Below are 20,715 nucleotides of genomic sequence, written 5' to 3' on the forward strand. Positions count from 1 at the left end.
GTCTATGCTGTGTGGTCTGGGTTCATCATACATCAGCATGTTTATTTAGCTCCAGATGATGAATGAATTATGCAAAGTCATGCAATTGAATGAATGAATGGATACAGTAATCATGGCCCAGTGTATGTCCTATGGTTGTTTACAGTACATACTGTAGTTTCCAGCTCTCTTCCTGTTGACTGTTCATGCTGCAGCTCCCAGACAGTGATGATCACAATACCTTTTTCAAATCCAAATCAAATCAAATTTTATTTGTCACATACACATGGTTAGCAGATGTTAATGCGAGTGTAGCGAAATGCTTGTGCTTCTAGTTCCGACAATGCAGTAATAACGAACAAGTAATCTAACTAACAATTCCAAAAAAACTACTGTCTTATACACAGTGTAAGGGGATAAGGAATATGTACATAAGGATATATGAATGAGTGATGGTACAAAGCAGCATAGGCAAGATACAGTAGATGATATCGAGTACAGTATAACATATGAGATGAGTATGTAAACAAAGTGGCATAGTTAAAGTGGCTAGTGATACATGTATTACATAAGGATGCAGTCGATGATATAGAGTACAGTATATACGTATGCATATGAGATGAATAATGTAGGGTAAGTAACATTATATAAGGTAGCATTGTTTAAAGTGGCTAGTGATATATTTACATAATTTCCCATCAATTCCCATTATTAAAGTGGCTAGAGTTGAGTCAGTGTCATTGACAGTGTGTTGGCAGCAGCCACTCAATGTTAGTGGTGGCTGTTTAACAGTCTGATGGCCTTGAGATAGAAGCTGTTTTTCAGTCTCTCGGTCCCAGCTTTGATGCACCTGTACTGACTTCGCCTTCTGGATGACAGCGGGGTAAACAGGCAGTGGCTCGGGTGGTTGATGTCCTTGATGATCTTTATGGCCTTCCTGTAGCATCGGGTGGTGTAGGTGTCCTGGAGGGCAGGTAGTTTGCCCCCGGTGATGCGTTGTGCAGACCTCACTACCCTCTGGATAGCCTTACGGTTGAGGGCGGTGCAGTTGCCATACCAGGCGGTGATACACCCCGCCAGGATGCTCTCGATTGTGCATCTGTAGAAGTTTGTGAGTGCTTTTGGTGACAAGCCGAATTTCTTCAGCCTCCTGAGGTTGAAGAGGCGCTGCTGCGCCTTCTTCACGATGCTGTCTGTGTGAGTGGACCAATTCAGTTTGTCTGTGATGTGTATGCCAAGGAACTTAAAACTTGCTACCCTCTCCACTACTGTTCCATCGATGTGGATAGGGGGGTGTTCCCTCTGCTGTTTCCTGAAGTCCACAATCACCTCCTTAGTTTTGTTGACGTTGAGTGTGAGGTTATTTTCCTGACACCACACTCCGAGGGCCCTCACCTCCTCCCTGTAGGCCGTCTCGTCGTTGTTGGTAATCAAGCCTACCACTGTTGTGTCGTCCGCAAACTTGATGATTGAGTTGGAGGCGTGCGTGGCCACGCAGTCGTGGGTAAACAGGGAGTACAGGAGAGGGCTCAGAACGCACCCTTGTGGGGCCCCAGTGTTGAGGATCAGAGGGGTGGAGATGTTGTTGCCTACCCTCACCACCTGGGGGCGGCCCGTCAGGAAGTCCAGTACCCAGTTGCACAGGGCGGGGTCGAGACCCAGGGTCTCGAGCTTGATGACGAGCTTGGAGGGTACTATGGTGTTGAATGCCGAGCTGTAGTCGATGAACAGCATTCTCACATAGGTATTCCTCTTGTCCAGATGGGTTAGGGCAGTGTGCAGTGTGGTTGAGATTGCATCGTCTGTGGACCTATTTGGGCGGTAAGCAAATTGGAGTGGGTCTAGGGTGTCAGGTAGGGTGGAGGTGATATGGTCCTTGACTAGTCTCTCAAAGCACTTCATGATGACGGATGTGAGTGCTACGGGGCGGTAGTCGTTTAGCTCAGTTACCTTAGCTTTCTTGGGAACAGGAACAATGGTGGCCCTCTTGAAGCATGTGGGAACAGCAGACTGGTATAGGGATTGATTGAATATGTCCGTAAACACACCGGCCAGCTGGTCTGCGCATGCTCTGAGGGCGCGGCTGGGGATGCCGTCTGGGCCTGCAGCCTTGCGAGGGTTAACACGTTTAAATGTCTTACTCACCTCGGCTGCAGTGAAGGAGAGACCGCATGTTTTCGTTGCAGGCCGTGTCAGTGGCACAGTATTGTCCTCAAAGCGGGCAAAAAAGTTATTTAGTCTGCCTGTCACAGACCTGTTTCTGAGTGTTAACTGCAGCCACCAATTACACTGCCCTGTCTTTAGAGACTGATCTGAGCTCAGAGATACTAGAGTAAACCCAGAGCAAGAGCTAATATAAAGAGCTAATATAAAGAGCTAATATAAAAATAATTTGTAAACCCCTTTCCTGTAGTCAAATGGCCAAATCGCCCTCTCGTGGCCTCTTGGGTAGAGTCATAATGATCATAAACATAATTTTAAAAAACTTGCCAAAAATGTGGTGTTTCTATGTCAAACAGTTTTGTTATATTTCAGTATTCTGTGATGTTTATAAAGTGCAATATTGGGATGCAAACTCAAAATGTAATACATTTCAACATTTCAAATATCAGATTTCTTCTTTTTTTTTTTTTAAAGCCCATAACCATGTGTGTGAGGTGTATACTTTGGTTTGAAAGTAGATTTAGTTTAAGAGTACCCAGAAACACTCTGTGGGACCCTGGTTTAGCCCACTGCAGTAAAAAGGTTCATAATAACTGGAATATTATTTATAGTGTGAACAATGGAATGTCCTACATTAGATCACATGATCCCAATGTTATACTGTATATTTATTCTGAAAAACAGACCTGCCTACTGGACAGGCAACGTGACTGATGTGGTTAAGACTGGTTGAGACCGGTCGTTGTTGCAAAGGTGATACCCCAGCAGCTGCTGTCTGGCCTGGGGGCAGTGGAGCCAATAGTTTTAGAGAAAATCCCTCCGACACCACCAATCAGAGACCACCCAGTGAACACCTCAGAGTTTCAAACAGACGTCAGCTTTCTATATCCACCCCTCTGACCTTACTGCAGGTTACAGTCAAATCAGGGATATATCCACCCCTCTGACCTTACTGCAGGCTACAGTCAAATCAGGGATATATCCACCCCTCTGACCTTACTGCAGGCTACAGTCAAATCAAGGATATGTCCAGCCCTCTGACCTTACTGCAGGCTACAGTCAAATCAGGGATATATCCACCCCTCTGACCTTACTGCAGGCTACAGTCAAATCAGGGATATGGTATGCGGACATTTACTCTATGTACAGTTTATGCCTGTATCATATCTGCTGCAGTGAGACTAGCAGATCAGCTTTCTGTGTCAACCTCTGTGACCTTCTCTGACTGCAGCCTTAGACAACTAGCCTGGTCCCAGATCTGTTTGTGTTGTCTTGCCAACTCCACTGCTGTCATTATCAAATCAATGCAAAGGAGTTGGCAAGACAACACAAACAGACCTGGGATCAGGTTACTAGACACCTACAGCTGCCGTAATAAAACACTGGGTCGGTGATAATGTACTGTGTTGGCTGACTAGATGTTTACATGATTAATATTCAACTTTGATATTACCTTTGAAGTATAAAGATCATCTCTCTAGCAGCTCCCTCAGTGAACTCATCTAAAGGTTAAGTGCCATCATGTTGTTAACCAAAGTATAGAAAGAATTGTTATTGTGAGTATCATCAAAACATGATCAAATTATAACATCAATGATCTCCTTGTAATTCAGGGACTTATTTCTATGATGTGCAGAGCAAAGATTAATGACCGACAGAGCGACAGGAACAACAGTGTTTTGTGTTCAGACAAGCCATGACCAATACCAACAGAATCAAATCAGATTAAAATATCTGATTGTAACTTTTGTTTTGCTCCTTCTAAATGCCATGGCTGAAAAGTATGTGCAGTTAACTTCGTGCACCTCCTGATTTATAATGGTGACAGATCAGTGACATGCTGTAGTCCAGTAATGTTGACAGATCAGAGAGAGTAGTCCAGTAATGTTGACAGATCAGAGACATGCTGTAGTCCAGTAATGTTGACAGATCAGAGACATGCTGTAGTCCAGTAATGTTGACAGAACAGAGACATGCTGTAGTCCAGTAATGTTGACAGATCAGAGACATGCTGTAGTCCAGTAATGTTGACAGATCAGAGACATGCTGTAGTCCAGTAATGTTGACAGATCAGAGACATGCTGTAGTCCAGTAATGTTGACAGAAGAGAGACAGTAGTCTAGTAATGTTGACAGATCAGAGACATGCTGTAGTCCAGTAATGCTGACAGAACAGAGACAGTAGTCTAGTAATGTTGACACATCAGAGACATGCTGTAGTCCAGTAATGTTGACAGATCAGAGACATGCTGTAGTCCAGTAATGTTGACAGAACAGAGACAGTAGTCCAGTAATGTTGACAGATCAGAGACATGCTGTGGTCCAGTAATGTTGACAGATCAGAGACTTGGTTAAGGGCTTGTAAGTAAGCATTTCACGTTAAGGTCTACACCTGTTGTATTCGGCGCATGTAACAAATACAATTTGATTTGATTTGTGTGTTTATTATGCTTGTCTGCGTGCGTGCAGTCCTTATGTGTGTTGTGTGTGTGTCAATGTCCATACATGCAGTGTATGTGTCGGTATGGTCATATGGTTTACAGAGTAACAGGTTAGCAATTCAACATGTCTTTGTTATGAGTTATACATCATACTCTGTATCTAACAAGTCACTTGAGTACCATCTTCCCATAGCTATTAACAAACTGTTACTGTCCTTCTCCATTACCTGGGGTTATAACTGTCCCTGTTGCTGTGGGCTGGGGGCAATAGGGGGAACAGAGGGGAGGGGGTTAGATGGGGTTCTGGGGAGGGATGGGGGGGGGGCTGGGGAGGGAACTAGCAGGTGTTCATATCCCTCTATGCTATTTATAAACCTGCTTCACTCTCATATCACTGAGATATTGGTTGTGTACTTTGGGAGATTCATTTTGTATACTGTATTATGAAGCTAATCTGAGTCAATTCATGCCTCTTAACAGAATTGAATTGAACAGCTACACTATTGTTTCATTATATATTACATTTGCACAGTTCATGGTTTCTGTGTGATATATTGTTGTTTTGTGATTTGACATGTTTCTCTCTGTGTGTTCCAGAACATTGAATTGAAAGTGGAGGTGGAGAGCTTGAAGCAGGAACTCACAGAGAAACAGGAGATTCTGGACAAGGCCTTGTGAGTAAACTACGATGTCATTGCACAGATAGATACCAGTAGTGTACAGTAGTGTACAGTTGATCTCTATATTCACACAGAGGTAATAAATCCCCCTCCCCCTCCCCCGTACTGTCCAGCCTGGTCCTCAGATAGATTCCTTCTGTTCACTCTTCAGACTACAGTTGCCCTCAGGCCATGAGGGTGCTGGTCTTATACTAACCCGTCTTAACCCTCCCTCTGTCATGTAGACTCACCTAACAACAGCTTTAAAGCCCTTAGGAATGCCTGGTGGGGAGGGCCAGGCTCTGACATGCTTTTGAAGAGTATGAAGTGCCCTCTGTGGATAGTTGGACTACAGATAAAGGGATGAGGGAGAGATGAAGTGAGAGGACGATAGTGAGAGAAGAGGAGTAGCCTGTCGGTAAAATGAAGGAGAGGGAGAGGGTGGTAGGGAGAGAAGAGGGGTAGCCTGTCGGTAACATGAAGGAGAGGTAGAGACAGAGGGAGAGGGTGGTAGGGAGAGAAGAGGGGTAGCCTGTCGGTAACATGAAGGAGAGGTAGAGACAGAGGGAGAGGGTGGTAGGGAGAGAAGAGGGGTAGCCTGTCGGTAACATGAAGGAGAGGTAGAGACAGAGGGAGAGGGTGATAGGGAAAGGAGGGTTGTTTTGCTGAGCCAAGGAGTATTTGAGCACCAGCACCTGTCTGTAAATAGAGCAGCTGTCTGTCTCAGTGTTTCTCAGTGGTAGAGATATATCTCCTTAGATACAACATACTATATACCACTGGTATTCTAACTTGTTCAGCAGGCTTTTTTTACATGAACAAATAACCTTCAATTCGTTGAATTTTAATCTCTTATTAAAACTAAAAGAAACCAATATGTATATTCACTCAATAAAATTATATTTATTTATTTATCTTTCTCAAAAATATATATTGTCCCATACAATAATCTGTGACCCCACAAGGGGCCGTGATCCTGACTTTGAATACCACTGCTCTATACCCTCTCATATATCTCCCTCTATAAGGTTGGTAGAACCTTCCCTCCTTCCTCATCTATCTACTCTATATATATTTTTACTTTACTAAAAATCCATTCAAATTCATTCATCTTAAGGGCTGTATTTTTTCACTGTTTGTTTTGCTTATTGTTCTCTCTATTTACAGTACTAAATGTTATAGTGTTACTTCTCATAGAAGTACTCCATACCTAATTACATTAAGGAATTAGTCTGGGAACAAATCACTAGGTTCATGTTTTTATTGGTGGGAGGTGAAACACTGTGGTCTCTCATCGACACACCAAAACTCTGTTGAGCATAACAGATCATCATTTAAATGGTGAAGAGCAGGAAGCTACTGAAGGTGCTCTCATTGTCTGAACCACCGTAGATTCGGTAGTTTACAGGGAGACGCACGTAAACCACCACTCCCACCTCTAACTCCAGGACAGCTGCATTAGATACATTCGTAAACATGCCATCATTGTCCCCTTCATATGTGGAAGCCATTCTCTGATCATTCTTGTACAAAAATACACCCGTTTGTGGATATATATTTGTCAAGATACATGGAGCGCTGTAACTGAATTAGAGACTCCCCTTACTGGTGCTGTATGTGAACTAGAGACTCCCCTTACTGGTGCTGTGAAGAGACATGCATCAGGAAATGAATATGTATATATTCACAAGTACATTTTTCTTCAGCTGTCAATCATATAGCTGAAATGGATGCACAGGATGTAGTATCTTTAAATTGGTTTTAAGCCTTGCCGATGTTTGTGACGACATCGCTGTAGGTTAGAGTAGTTTCATTGCTGAATGGTCCAAGTTGAATATCGTCAGCCAGAGCAGTGAAGAACGTCACCTTCGCTTTGTCTGTGAATATGGATTAGAACAAACAACTAAAAGCTACTAAAAGCTTAGTCACTACGATTATCAAGCAAATATCTTATTCTGTTATCCGTTGTATCTTTTTATATGTCCATATGCTGCTACCATTATCAGGGAAAAGTAGGGGTTTGGAGCCCATTGGAACAGTTTCCCGAAGGTAATACTTCCATTTCCTTTCTCTGGTACATCTCCCATCCGCACCACGTCTTTGACCTCTGGTGAACTTGAACGACTGCAAAATAATGTCTCAGTCTCCTAGGCAACCAGCAAAACATACCACAGTACAATAGTTTAGTGCCTCGGGTTGACTTCTCATTACAGTCACGTTAAACATTTATAATGAACTTCACTGTAACGCCATGCTGAGGTCTGTAAGTTGTGATGTCGTTGTCTTATCACCTGCATTCTGTCTCTTCAGTTCCTCCACCTCTCTCTCTCTCTCTCTCTCTCTCTCTCTTTCTCTCTCTCTCTCTCTCTCTCTCTCTCTCTCTCTCTCTCTCTCTCTCTCTCAATTCAATTCAATTCAAGGGCTTTATTGGCATGGGAAACATGTGTTAACATTGCCAAAGCAAGTGAGGTAGACAACATACAAAGTGAATATATAAAGTGAAAAACAACAAAAATTAACAGTAAACATTACACATACAGAAGTTTCAAAACAGTAAAGACATTACAAATGTCATATTATATATATATACAGTGTTCTAACAATGTACAAATAAAGATAAAATAAAATAAATAAGCATAAATATGGGTTGTATTTACAATGGTGTTTGTTCTTCACTGGTTGCCCTTTTCTCGTGGCAACAGGTCACAAATCTTGCTGCTGTGATGGCACACTGTGGAATTTCACCCAGTAGATATGGGAGTTTTTCAAAATTGGATTTGTTTTCGAATTCTTTGTGGATCTGTGTAATCTGAGGGAAATATGTCTCTCTAATATGGTCATACATTGGGCAGGAGGTTAGGAAGTGCAGCTCAGTTTCCACCTCATTTTGTGGGCAGTGAGCACATAGCCATGTCTGCCTACGGCGGCCTTTCTCAATAGCAAGGCTATGCTCACTGAGTCTGTACATAGTCAAGGCTTTCCTTAATTTTGGGTCAGTCACAGTGGTCAGGTATTCTGCCGCTGTGTACTCTCTGTGTAGGGCCAAATAGCATTCTAGTTTGCTCTGTTTTTTTGTTAATTCTTTCCAATGTGTTAAGTAGTTATCTTTTTGTTTTCTCATGATTTGGTTGGGTCTAATTGTGCTGCTGTCCTGGGGCTCTGTAGTGTGTGTTTGTGTTTGTGAACAGAGCCCCAGGACCAGCTTGCTTAGGGGACTCTTCTCCAGGTTCATCTCTCTGTAGGTGATGGCTTTGTTATGGAATGTTTGTGAATCGCTTCCTTTTTGGTGGTTGTAGAATTTAGCAGCTCTTTTCTGGATTTTGATAATTAGTGGGTAACGGCCTAATTCTGCTCTGCATGCATTATTTGGTGTTCTACGTTGTACACGGAGGATATTTTTGCAGAATTCTGCGTGCAGAGTCTCAATTTGGTGTTTGTCCCATTTTGTGAAGTCTTGGTTGGTGAGCAGACCCCAGACCTCACAACCATAAAGGGCAATGGGCTCTATGACTGATTCAAGTATTTTTTGCCAAATCCTAATTGGTATGTTGAAATTTATGTTTCTTTTGATGGCATAGAATGCCCTTCTTGCCTTGTCTCTCAGATCGTTCACATCTTTGTGGAAGTTACCTGTGGTGCTGATGTTTAGGCCAAGGTATGTATAGTTTTTTGTGTGCTCTAGGGCAACAGTGTCTAGATGGAATTTGTATTTGTGGTCCTGGTGACTGGACCTTTTTTGGAACACTCAGTCTTACTGAGATTTACTGTCAGGGCCCAGGTCTGACAGAATCTGTGCATAAGATCTAGGTGCTGCTGTAGGCCCTCCTTGGTTGGTGACAGAAGCACCAGATCATCAGCAAACAGCAGACATTTGACTTCGGATTCTAGCAGGGGGAGGCCGGGTGCTGCAGACTTTTCTAGTGCCCGCGCCAATTCGTTGATCTATATGTTGAAGAGGGTGGGGCTTAAGCTGCATCCCTGTCTAACCCCACGACCCTGTGTGAAGAAATGTGTGTGTTTTTTGCCAATTTTAACCGCACACTTGTTGTTTGTGTACATGGATTTTATAATGTCGTATGTTTTACCCCCAACACCACTTTCCATCAGTTTGTATAGCAGAGCCTCATGCCAGATTGAGTCGAAGGCTTTTTTGAAATCAACAAAGCATGAGAAGACTTTGCCTTTGTTTTGGTTTGTTTGGTTGTCAATTAGGGTGTGCAGGGTGAATACATGGTCTGTTGTACGGTAATTTGGTAAAAAGCCAATTTGACATTTGCTCAGTACATTGTTTTCATTGAGGAAATGTACGAGTCTGCTGTTAATAATAATGCAGAGGATTTTCCCAAGGTTACTGTTGACACATATTCCACGGTAGTTATTGGGGTCAAATTTGTCTCCACTTTTGTGGATTGGGGTGATCAGTCCTTGGTTCCAAATATTGGGGAAGATGCCAGAGCTAAGTATGATGTTAAAGAGTTTTAGTATAGCCAATTGGAATTTGTTGTCTGTATATTTGATCATTTCATTGAGGATACCATCAACACCACAGGCCTTTTTGGGTTGGAGGGTTTTTATTTTGTCCTGTAACTCTTTCAATGTAATTGGAGAATCCAGTGGGTTCTGGTAGTCTTTAATAGTTGATTCTAAGATCTGTGTTTGATCATGTATATGTTTTTGCTCTTTATTCTTTGTTATAGAGCCAAAAAGATTGGAGAAGTGGTTTACCCATACATCTCCATTTTGGATAGATAATTCTTCGTGTTGTTGTTTGTTTAGTGTTTTCCAATTTTCCCAGAAGTGGTTAGAGTCTATGGATTCTTCAATTGCATTGAGCTGATTTCTGACGTGCTGTTCCTTCTTTTTCCGTAGTGTATTTCTGTATTGTTTTAGTGATTCACCATAGTGAAGGCGTAGACTCAGGTTTTCCGGGTCTCTATGTTTTTGGTTGGACAGGTTTCTCAATTTCTTTCTTAGATTTTTGCATTCTTCATCAAACCATTTGTCATTATTGTTAATTTTCTTCGGTTTTCTATTTGAGATTTTTAGATTTGATAGGGAAGCTGAGAGGTCAAATATACTGTTAAGATTTTCTACGGCCAAGTTTACACCTTCACTATTACAGTGGAACGTTTTACCCAGGAAATTGTCTAAAAGGGATTGAATTTGTTGTTGCCTAATTGTTTTTTGGTAGGTTTCCAAACTGCATTCCTTCCATCTATAGCATTTCTTAATGTTACTCAGTTCCTTTGGCTTTGATGCCTCATGATTGAGTATTGCTCTGTTTAAGTAGACTGTGATTTTGCTGTGGTCTGATAGGGGTGTCAGTGGGCTGACTGTGAACGCTCTGAGAGACTCTGGGTTGAGGTCAGTGATAAAGTAGTCTACAGTACTACTGCCAAGAGATGAGCTATAGGTGTACCTACCATAGGAGTCCCCTCGAAGCCTACCGTTGACAATGTACATACCCAGCGTGCGACAGAGCTGCAGGAGTTGTGACCCGTTTTTGTTGGTTATGTTGTCATAGTTGTGCCTAGGGGGGCATATGTGGGAGGGAATGCTGTCACCTCCAGGCAGGTGTTTGGCCCCCTGTGTGCTGAGGGTGTCAGGTTCTTGTCCGGTTCTGGCATTTAGGTCGCCACAGACTAGTACATGTCCCTGGGCCTGGAAATGATTGATTTCCCCCTCCAGGATGGAGAAGCTGTCTTCATTAAAATATGGGGATTCTAGTGGGGGGATATAGGTAGCACACAGGAGGACATTTTTCTCTGTTAGGATAATTTCTTTTTGAATTTCTAGCCAAATGTAGAATGTTCCTGTTTTGATTAATTTAATGGAGTGAGTTAGGTCTGCTCTATACCAAATTAGCATACGCCCTGAGTCCCTTCCCTGTTTCACACCTGGTAGTTTGGTGGATGGGACTACCAGCTCTCTGTAACCTAGAGGGCAACCAGTGGGTCCATCTCCTCTATACCAGGTTTCTTGCAGGATGACAATGTCTGTATTACCGATTTCTTTGGTGAAGTCCGGGTTTCTGCTCTTTAGGCCAAAGGCAGATGACCTCAGGCCTTGGATATTCCAGGATAATATAGTGAAGGCTTTTTGTTCCATAGAGTGTCCAATGTTGTTGGTCGTGGTTTAGCCTCAGGCCAGTAAGTGTGAGCAGAGCCTGCTGAGCATCTGGTACATGCCATTGGCTTGGGCGAGTGTGAGAGTGGGGGTTGGGACTGTTTGCCCACTCACTACATGGGCGTATGTGTGGCTTCCATGTTGAGGCCCTCTTTGCGGGGGTGGGGTGCATGGGGTGGGCAGGAGTGGCATAGGTCTGATCTGAGGGGGCCTAAATGGAGTGTGGGCATGGTTGACGTGGGGGGGTGTTGATTGGTTGGGGTGGGGGTGTGGATGTGTCTGGGTGTACTGTGGTCTGGATGTAATTCCTCTTGGCGTGGGTCCTCTATGTGTAGGTCCAGGGGGAGGTCCTGCAGATCTGGGAGGGTGTCTCGCTGGTCTGGGTGGGGTGCTCTCTCTCTCTCTCTCTCTCTCTCTCTCTCGCTGATTGTCAGTCTGGTCCCCATGGATCGAACAACATTCAATCAGTATCTTTTCACAGCTGAGTTTGTTTAGGCTACTAATAATATAAGATATGAGACTTAATTGGTAACATTAAAACAAATGTGCTCAATGTTTTCAGGTTCCCCCACCTGGCTCTTATAGAACTTCAGCTCCACTATCTGTTCCACCACCATGTATCTCAGCTCCTCCAGCTCAGTCCACATAATGTCAGCTTTGGTGGTGGTTGCCAGTAGGTCAGTGAAGGCTGAAGTTAGTGTCTTCTGGCTCTCATAGTGAACTTCATTCCCACCCTCCCTCTCTCCCTGAGCCCGTGACCCAGGCGAATTACTGGTGTGCTCTATTGCACAACACCAGTGGAACTAGAGAAGCTCTCGTTCTGACAACACTCACACGTTCCGTGTACCTTCTACGGTGGAGGTTCTTTTTATATTTTAAACATTTTGTCTCGTAGGTGCTATGGGTTTTATTTCAGGTTTTATTTCAGGTATTTTAGGTTAAGGCCTCAAATAGGGTGGCAGTGTAGCCTAGTGGTTAGAGCATTGGACTAGTAACCGAAAAGTTGCAAGTTCAAACCCCCGAGCTGACAAGGTACAGATCTGTTGTTCTGCCCTTGAACAGGCAGTTAACCCACTGTTCCTAGGCCGTAATTGAAAATAAGAATTTGTTCTTAACTGACTTGCCTAGTTAAGTAAAGATAAATAAAAATAGAGGACACTGATACGATTATTCTAGTCTGCGTTAATTAACCTGTTATAATTTTTGGAAGTAATGAGTGTTTTTTTTAGCAGGACTTTTCCTCTGTCATATGAAAGTTCTTTCTCAGTACAATTAGTGAATAGGTTTATTCTATAATCAGGACATTTTCTAAATCAGAATGATCAAAATTAGTGACAGTTTATGTAGGTGTTATCCTTCCACACAAACATAACAGCATTTATTGGAGTTGTATGTACCAATTTGATTCAGCACTGTATACAGATAAATAATTACTTAATAAATCAATTAAGTACTTTGTCAAGACACAGTGAAATCTCTCAAACACTATAGCCCAGGAGGAGAATGGGTACAGAACAGGGTCAGTCCCTTTAGACCAGGGGGTGTTCTCTCTCTGTCTCTCTCTCTCTCTCTCTCCCTCTCTTTCGTCCTCTCTGTATCTCTGTCTCTCTCTCCCTCTCTGTCTCTGTCTCTCTCCCTATCTCTGTCTCTCTCCCTCTCTGTCTCTCTGTTTCTCCCTCTCTGTCTCTCCCTCTCTGTCTCTCTCTGTCTCTCTCTGTCTCTCCCTCTCTCTGTCTCTCCCTCTCTGTCTCTCTCTCTGTCCCTCCCTCTCTGTCTCTCTATGTCCCTCTGTCTCTCAAATAAAATAAAATATAATCAAGGGGCTTTATTGGCATGGGAAACGTGTTAACATTGCCAAAGCAAGTGAGGTAGATAATATACAAAAGTTAAATAAACAATAAAAATGAACAGTAAACATTACACATACAGAAGTTTCAAAACAATAAAGACATTACAAATGTCATATTATATATATATACAGTGTCTCTCTGTCTCTCTTCTGTGATTGTCATTAGATTTATAAAAAGACTGAGTGATAGTCAAAGTGGAAAAGCAGTTAGAGCAACAGTGTGTTGAGAACAGCAGCAGCCCTGAGCTAACTCTAACTGTACTGTAATCTAACTCTAACTGTACTGTAATCTAACTCTAACTGTACTGTAATCTAACTCTAACTGTACTGTAATCTAACTAACTGTACTGTAATCTAACTCTAACTGTACTGTAATCTAACTCTAACTGTACTGTGAGGAGCTGTAATCTATCTCTAACTGTACTGTGAGGAGCTGTAATCTATCTCTAACTGTACTGTGAGGAGCTGTAATCTATCTCTAACTGTACTGTGATGAGCTGTAATCTAACTCTAACTGTACTGTGAGGAGCTGTAATCTAACTCTAACTGTACTGTGAGGAGCTGTAATCTAACTAACTGTACTGTGAGGAGCTGTAATCTAACTCTAACTGTACTGTAATCTATCTCTAACTGTACTGTGAGGAGCTGTAATATAACTCTAACTGTACTGTAATCTATCTCTAACTGTACTGTAAGCTAACTCTAACTGTACTGTAATCTAACTCTAACTGTACTGTAATCTAACTCTAACTGTACTGTAATCTAACTCTAACTGTACTGTAATCTAACTCTAACTGTACAGTAATCTAACTCTAACTGTACTGTAATCTATCTCTAACTGTACTGTAATCTAACTCTAACTGTACTGTAATCTAACTCTAACTGTACTGTAAGCTAACTCTAACTGTACTGTAATCTAACTCTAACTGTACTGTAATCTAACTCTAACTGTACTGTAATCTAACTCTAACTGTACAGTAATCTAACTCTAACTGTACTGTAATCTATCTCTAACTGTACTGTAATCTAACTCTAACTGTACTGTAAGCTAACTCTAACTGTACTGTAATCTAACTCTAACTGTACTGTAATCTAACTCTAACTGTACTGTAATCTAACTCTAACTGTACTGTAATCTAACTCTAACTGTACTGTAATCTAACTCTAACTGTACTGTAATCTATCTCTAACTCTACTGTAATCTAACTCTAACTGTACTGTAATCTAACTCTAACTGTACTGTAATCTAACTCTAACTGTACTGTAATCTAACTCTAACTGTACTGTAATCTAACTCTAACTGTACTGTAATCTAACTCTAACTGTACTGTAATCTAACTCTAACTGTACTGTAATCTAACTCTAACTGTACTGTAATCTATCTCTAACTGTACTGTAATCTAACTCTAACTGTACTGTGAGGAGCTGTAATCTATCTCTAACTGTACTGTGAGGAGCTGTAATCTAACTCTAACTGTACTGTGAGGAGCTGTAATCTATCTCTAACTGTACTGTGATGAGCTGTAATCTAACTCTAACTGTACTGTGAGGAGCTGTAATCTATCTCTAACTGTACTGTGAGGAGCTGTAATCTATCTCTAACTGTACTGTGATGAGCTGTAATCTAACTCTAACTGTACTGTGAGGAGCTGTAATCTAACTCTAACTGTACTGTGAAGAGCTGTAATCTAACTAACTGTACTGTGAGGAGCTGTAATCTAACTCTAACTGTACTGTAATCTATCTCTAACTGTACTGTGAGGAGCTGTAATCTAACTCTAACTGTACTGTGAGGAGCTGTAATCTAACTCTAACTGTACTGTGAGGAGCTGTAATCTAACTCTAACTGTACTGTGAGGAGCTGTAATCTAACTAACTGTACTGTGAGGAGCTGTAATCTAACTCTAACTGTACTGTGATGAGCAGTAATCTAACTCTAACTATACTGTAATCTAACTCTAACTGTACTGTGAGGAGCAGTAATCTAACTATAACTGTACTGTAATCTAACTCTAACTGTACTGTGAGGAGCTGTAATCTAACTCTAACTGTACTGTGAGGAGCAGTAATCTAACTCTAACTGTACTGTGAGGAGCAGTAATCTAACTCTAACTGTACTGTGAGGAGCAGTAATCTAACTCTAACTGTACTGTGAGGAGCTGTAATCTAACTCTAACTGTACTGTGAGGAGCAGTAATCTAACTCTAACTGTACTGTGATGAGCTGTAATCTAACTCTAACTGTACTGTGAGGAGCTGTAATCTAACTCTAACTGTACTGTGAGGAGCTGTAATCTAACTCTAACTGTACTGTGAGGAGCTGTAATCTAACTCTAACTGTACTGTGATGAGCAGTAATCTAACTCTAACTGTACTGTAATCTAACTCTAACTGTACTGTGAGGAGCTGTAATCTAACTCTAACTGTACTGTAATCTAACTCTAACTGTACTGTGATGAGCAGTAATCTAACTCTAACTGTACTGTAATCTAACTCTAACTGTACTGTGATGAGCAGTAATCTAACTCTAACTGTACTGTGATGAGCAGTAATCTAACTCTAACTGTACTGTAATCTAACTCTAACTGTACTGTAATCTAACTCTAACTGTACTGTAATCTAACTCTAACTGTACTGTGATGAGCTGTAATCTAACTCTAACTGTACTGTAATCTATCTCTAACTGTACTGTGAGGAGCAGTAATCTAACTCTAACTGTACTGTGAGGAGCTGTAATCTATCTCTAACTGTACTGTGAGGAGCTGTAATCTAACTCTAACTGTACTGTGAGGAGCTGTAATCTAACTCTAACTGTACTGTAATCTAACTCTAACTGTACTGTGAGGAGCAGTAATCTAACTCTAACTGTACTGTGAGGAGCTGTAATCTATCTCTAACTGTACTGTGAGGAGCTGTAATCTAACTCTAACTGTACTGTGAGGAGCTGTAATCTATCTCTAACTGTACTGTGATGAGCTGTAATCTAACTCTAACTGTACTGTGAGGAGCTGTAATCTAACTCTAACTGTACTGTGAGGAGCTGTAATCTATCTCTAACTGTACTGTGATGAGCTGTAATCTAACTCTAACTGTACTGTGAGGAGCTGTAATCTATCTCTAACTGTACCGTGGGGAGCTGTAATCTATCTCTAACTGTACTGTGATGAGCTGTAATCTAACTCTAACTGTACTGTGAGGAGCTGTAATCTAACTCTAACTGTACTGTGAGGAGCTGTAATCTAACTAACTGTACTGTGAGGAGCTGTAATCTAACTCTAACTGTACTGTAATCTATCTCTAACTGTACTGTGAGGAGCTGTAATCTAACTCTAACTGTACTGTAATCTATCTCTAACTGTACTGTAAGCTAACTCTAACTGTACTGTAATCTAACTGTACTGTAATCTAACTCTAACTGTACTGTAATCTAACTCTAACTGTACTGTAATCTAACTCTAACTGTACATTAATCTAACTCTAACTGTACTGTAATCTATCTCTAACTGTACTGTAATCTAACTCTAACTGTACTGTGAGGAGCTGTAATCTAACTCTAACTGTACTGTGAGGAGCTGTAATCTAACTAACTGTACTGTGAGGAGCTGTAATCTAACTCTAACTGTACTGTGATGAGCAGTAATCTAACTCTAACTATACTGTAATCTAACTCTAACTGTACTGTGAGGAGCAGTAATCTAACTATAACTGTACTGTAATCTAACTCTAACTGTACTGTGAGGAGCTGTAATCTAACTCTAACTGTACTGTGAGGAGCAGTAATCTAACTCTAACTGTACTGTGAGGAGCAGTAATCTAACTCTAACTGTACTGTGAGGAGCAGTAATCTAACTCTAACTGTACTGTGAGGAGCTGTAATCTAACTCTAACTGTACTGTGAGGAGCAGTAATCTAACTCTAACTGTACTGTGATGAGCTGTAATCTAACTCTAACTGTACTGTGAGGAGCTGTAATCTAACTCTAACTGTACTGTGAGGAGCTGTAATCTAACTCTAACTGTACTGTGAGGAGCTGTAATCTAACTCTAACTGTACTGTGATGAGCAGTAATCTAACTCTAACTGTACTGTAATCTAACTCTAACTGTACTGTGAGGAGCTGTAATCTAACTCTAACTGTACTGTAATCTAACTCTAACTGTACTGTGATGAGCAGTAATCTAACTCTAACTGTACTGTAATCTAACTCTAACTGTACTGTGATGAGCAGTAATCTAACTCTAACTGTACTGTGATGAGCAGTAATCTAACTCTAACTGTACTGTAATCTAACTCTAACTGTACTGTAATCTAACTCTAACTGTACTGTAATCTAACTCTAACTGTACTGTGATGAGCTGTAATCTAACTCTAACTGTACTGTAATCTATCTCTAACTGTACTGTGAGGAGCAGTAATCTAACTCTAACTGTACTGTGAGGAGCTGTAATCTATCTCTAACTGTACTGTGAGGAGCTGTAATCTAACTCTAACTGTACTGTGAGGAGCTGTAATCTAACTCTAACTGTACTGTAATCTAACTCTAACTGTACTGTGAGGAGCAGTAATCTAACTCTAACTGTACTGTGAGGAGCTGTAATCTATCTCTAACTGTACTGTGAGGAGCTGTAATCTAACTCTAACTGTACTGTGAGGAGCTGTAATCTATCTCTAACTGTACTGTGATGAGCTGTAATCTAACTCTAACTGTACTGTGAGGAGCTGTAATCTAACTCTAACTGTACTGTGAGGAGCTGTAATCTATCTCTAACTGTACTGTGATGAGCTGTAATCTAACTCTAACTGTACTGTGAGGAGCTGTAATCTATCTCTAACTGTACCGTGGGGAGCTGTAATCTATCTCTAACTGTACTGTGATGAGCTGTAATCTAACTCTAACTGTACTGTGAGGAGCTGTAATCTAACTCTAACTGTACTGTGAGGAGCTGTAATCTAACTAACTGTACTGTGAGGAGCTGTAATCTAACTCTAACTGTACTGTAATCTATCTCTAACTGTACTGTGAGGAGCTGTAATCTAACTCTAACTGTACTGTAATCTATCTCTAACTGTACTGTAAGCTAACTCTAACTGTACTGTAATCTAACTGTACTGTAATCTAACTCTAACTGTACTGTAATCTAACTCTAACTGTACTGTAATCTAACTCTAACTGTACATTAATCTAACTCTAACTGTACTGTAATCTATCTCTAACTGTACTGTAATCTAACTCTAACTGTACTGTAATCTATCTCTAACTGTACTGTAATCTAACTCTAACTGTAATCTAACTCTAACTGTACTGTAAGCTAACTCTAACTGTACTGTAATCTAACTCTAACTGTACTGTAATCTAACTCTAACTGTACTGTAATCTAACTCTAACTGTACTGTAATCTAACTCTAACTGTACTGTAATCGAACTCTAACTGTACTGTAATCTATCTCTAACTGTACTGTAATCTAACTCTAACTGTACTGTAATCTAACTCTAACTGTACTGTAATCCAACTCTAACTGTACTGTAATCTAACTCTAACTGTACTGTAATCTAACTCTAACTGTACTGTAATCTAACTCTAAATGTACTGTAATCTAACTAACTGTACTGTAATCTAACTCTAACTGTACTGTAATCTAACTCTAACTGTACTGTAATCTAACTCTAACTGTACTGTAATCTAACTCTAACTGTACTGTAATCTAACTCTAACTGTACTGTAATCTAACTCTAACTGTACTGTAATCTAACTCTAACTGTACTGTAATCTATCTCTAACTGTACTGTAATCTAACTCTAACTGTACTGTGAGGAGCTGTAATCTATCTCTAACTGTACTGTGATGAGCTGTAATCTAACTCTAACTGTACTGTGAGGAGCTGTAATCTAACTCTAACTGTACTGTGAGGAGCTGTAATCTATCTCTAACTGTACTGTGATGAGCTGTAATCTAACTCTAACTGTACTGTGAGGAGCTGTAATCTATCTCTAACTGTACTGTGATGAGCTGTAATCTAGCTCTAACTGTACTGTGAGGAGCTGTAATCTAACTCTAACTGTACTGTGAGGAGCTGTAATCTAACTCTAACTGTACTGTGAGGAGCTGTAATCTAACTCTAACTGTACTGTGAGGAGCTGTAATCTAACTCTAACTGTACTGTGAGGAGCTGTAATCTAACTCTAACTGTACTGTGAGGAGCTGTAATCTAACTAACTGTACTGTGATGAGCTGTAATCTAACTAACTGTACTGTGAGGAGCTGTAATCTAACTCTAACTGTACTGTAATCTAACTCTAACTGTACTGTGAGGAGCTGTAATCTAACTCTAACTGTACTGTGAGGAGCTGTAATCTAACTCTAACTGTACTGTGAGGAGCTGTAATCTAACTCTAACTGTACTGTGAGGAGCTGTAATCTTACTAACTGTACTGTGATGAGCTGTAATCTAACTCTAACTGTACTGTGAGGAGCAGTAATCTAACTCTAACTGTACTGTGAGGAGCTGTAATCTAACTCTAACTGTACTGTGAGGAGCTGTAATCTAACTCTAACTGTACTGTGAGGAGCTGTAATCTAACTCTAACTGTACTGTGAGGAGCAGTAATCTAACTCGAACTGTACTGTGAGGAGCTGTAATCTAACTCTAACTGTACTGTAATCTATCTCTAACTGTACTGTAATCTATCTCTAACTGTACTGTGAGGAGCTGTAATCTAACTCTAACTGTACTGTGAGGAGCTGTAATCTAACTCTAACTGTACTGTGAGGAGCTGTAATCTAACTCTAACTGTACTGTGAGGAGCTGTAATCTAACTCTAACTGTACTGTGAGGAGCTGTAATCTAACTCTAACTGTACTGTGAGGAGCTGTAATCTAACTCTAACTGTACTGTGAGGTGGTGTGTGAGGAGCAGTAATACTGACAACTGTCAGAGGACCACAATGCAGTAAAGATAAATCCTCCTCTGTTGCCTCATTAGGTGTAGAAAGCAGGGAAGCATTAGTCCCTGGATTACATTCTATAATACACTATCACTCTCCAGTGAGACTGGTTGTTAGATTTTAAACGTTGGAATAGTAAAATACACAGGCTACAACAAACGACATACCCTGCAGTACAACAGACATCTACAGAAACATGTATCATTTTTACATGAACATATGTTATGTAAATAGAGGTACAGGATGTGATATTTTCATTCTGCGATGTGTCTTTTATATTTCTGCTGTATCGCTGTGATCCTGTGCTCTGACAGGACGACGTCTGAGAGCCAGACCAATCAGGATGAGGAGGAGCAGCAGCGTGTCTGTGAGGCGAGGCAGCAGGAGATCAGTCACATGCAGGAGATCCTGGAAACCAAGGTCCAGCTGCTGCAGGAGGTACACACGCACACATTAATACACACACTGATGCGGTTACATTTCACTGACACTCCTCCAGACTGTTTGCATGTATACACTCCTCCCACACCTAATACAGTGTTCCAGTAATACTATTGT

The 20,715-nt window shown here is 41.0% G+C and overlaps 1 protein-coding gene across 2 annotated transcripts in view; it reads left to right on the forward strand.

The window, feature by feature from the left end:
• pde4dip (phosphodiesterase 4D interacting protein) overlaps nucleotides 1-20,715 on the forward strand; it is a 157,288-nt gene that overhangs the window by 54,603 nt on the left and 81,970 nt on the right. For both annotated transcript variants that reach the window (XM_031785584.1, XM_031785585.1), the window contains exons 5-6: nucleotides 5,180-5,256; nucleotides 20,472-20,595. In XM_031785584.1, coding sequence (XP_031641444.1) covers nucleotides 5,180-5,256; nucleotides 20,472-20,595 — 201 coding nt within the window. The remainder of the gene's footprint in view (nucleotides 1-5,179; nucleotides 5,257-20,471; nucleotides 20,596-20,715) is intronic.

This window comes from Oncorhynchus kisutch, linkage group LG13 (assembly GCF_002021735.2).
Source record: "Oncorhynchus kisutch isolate 150728-3 linkage group LG13, Okis_V2, whole genome shotgun sequence".
Taxonomy (NCBI): domain Eukaryota; kingdom Metazoa; phylum Chordata; class Actinopteri; order Salmoniformes; family Salmonidae; genus Oncorhynchus; species Oncorhynchus kisutch.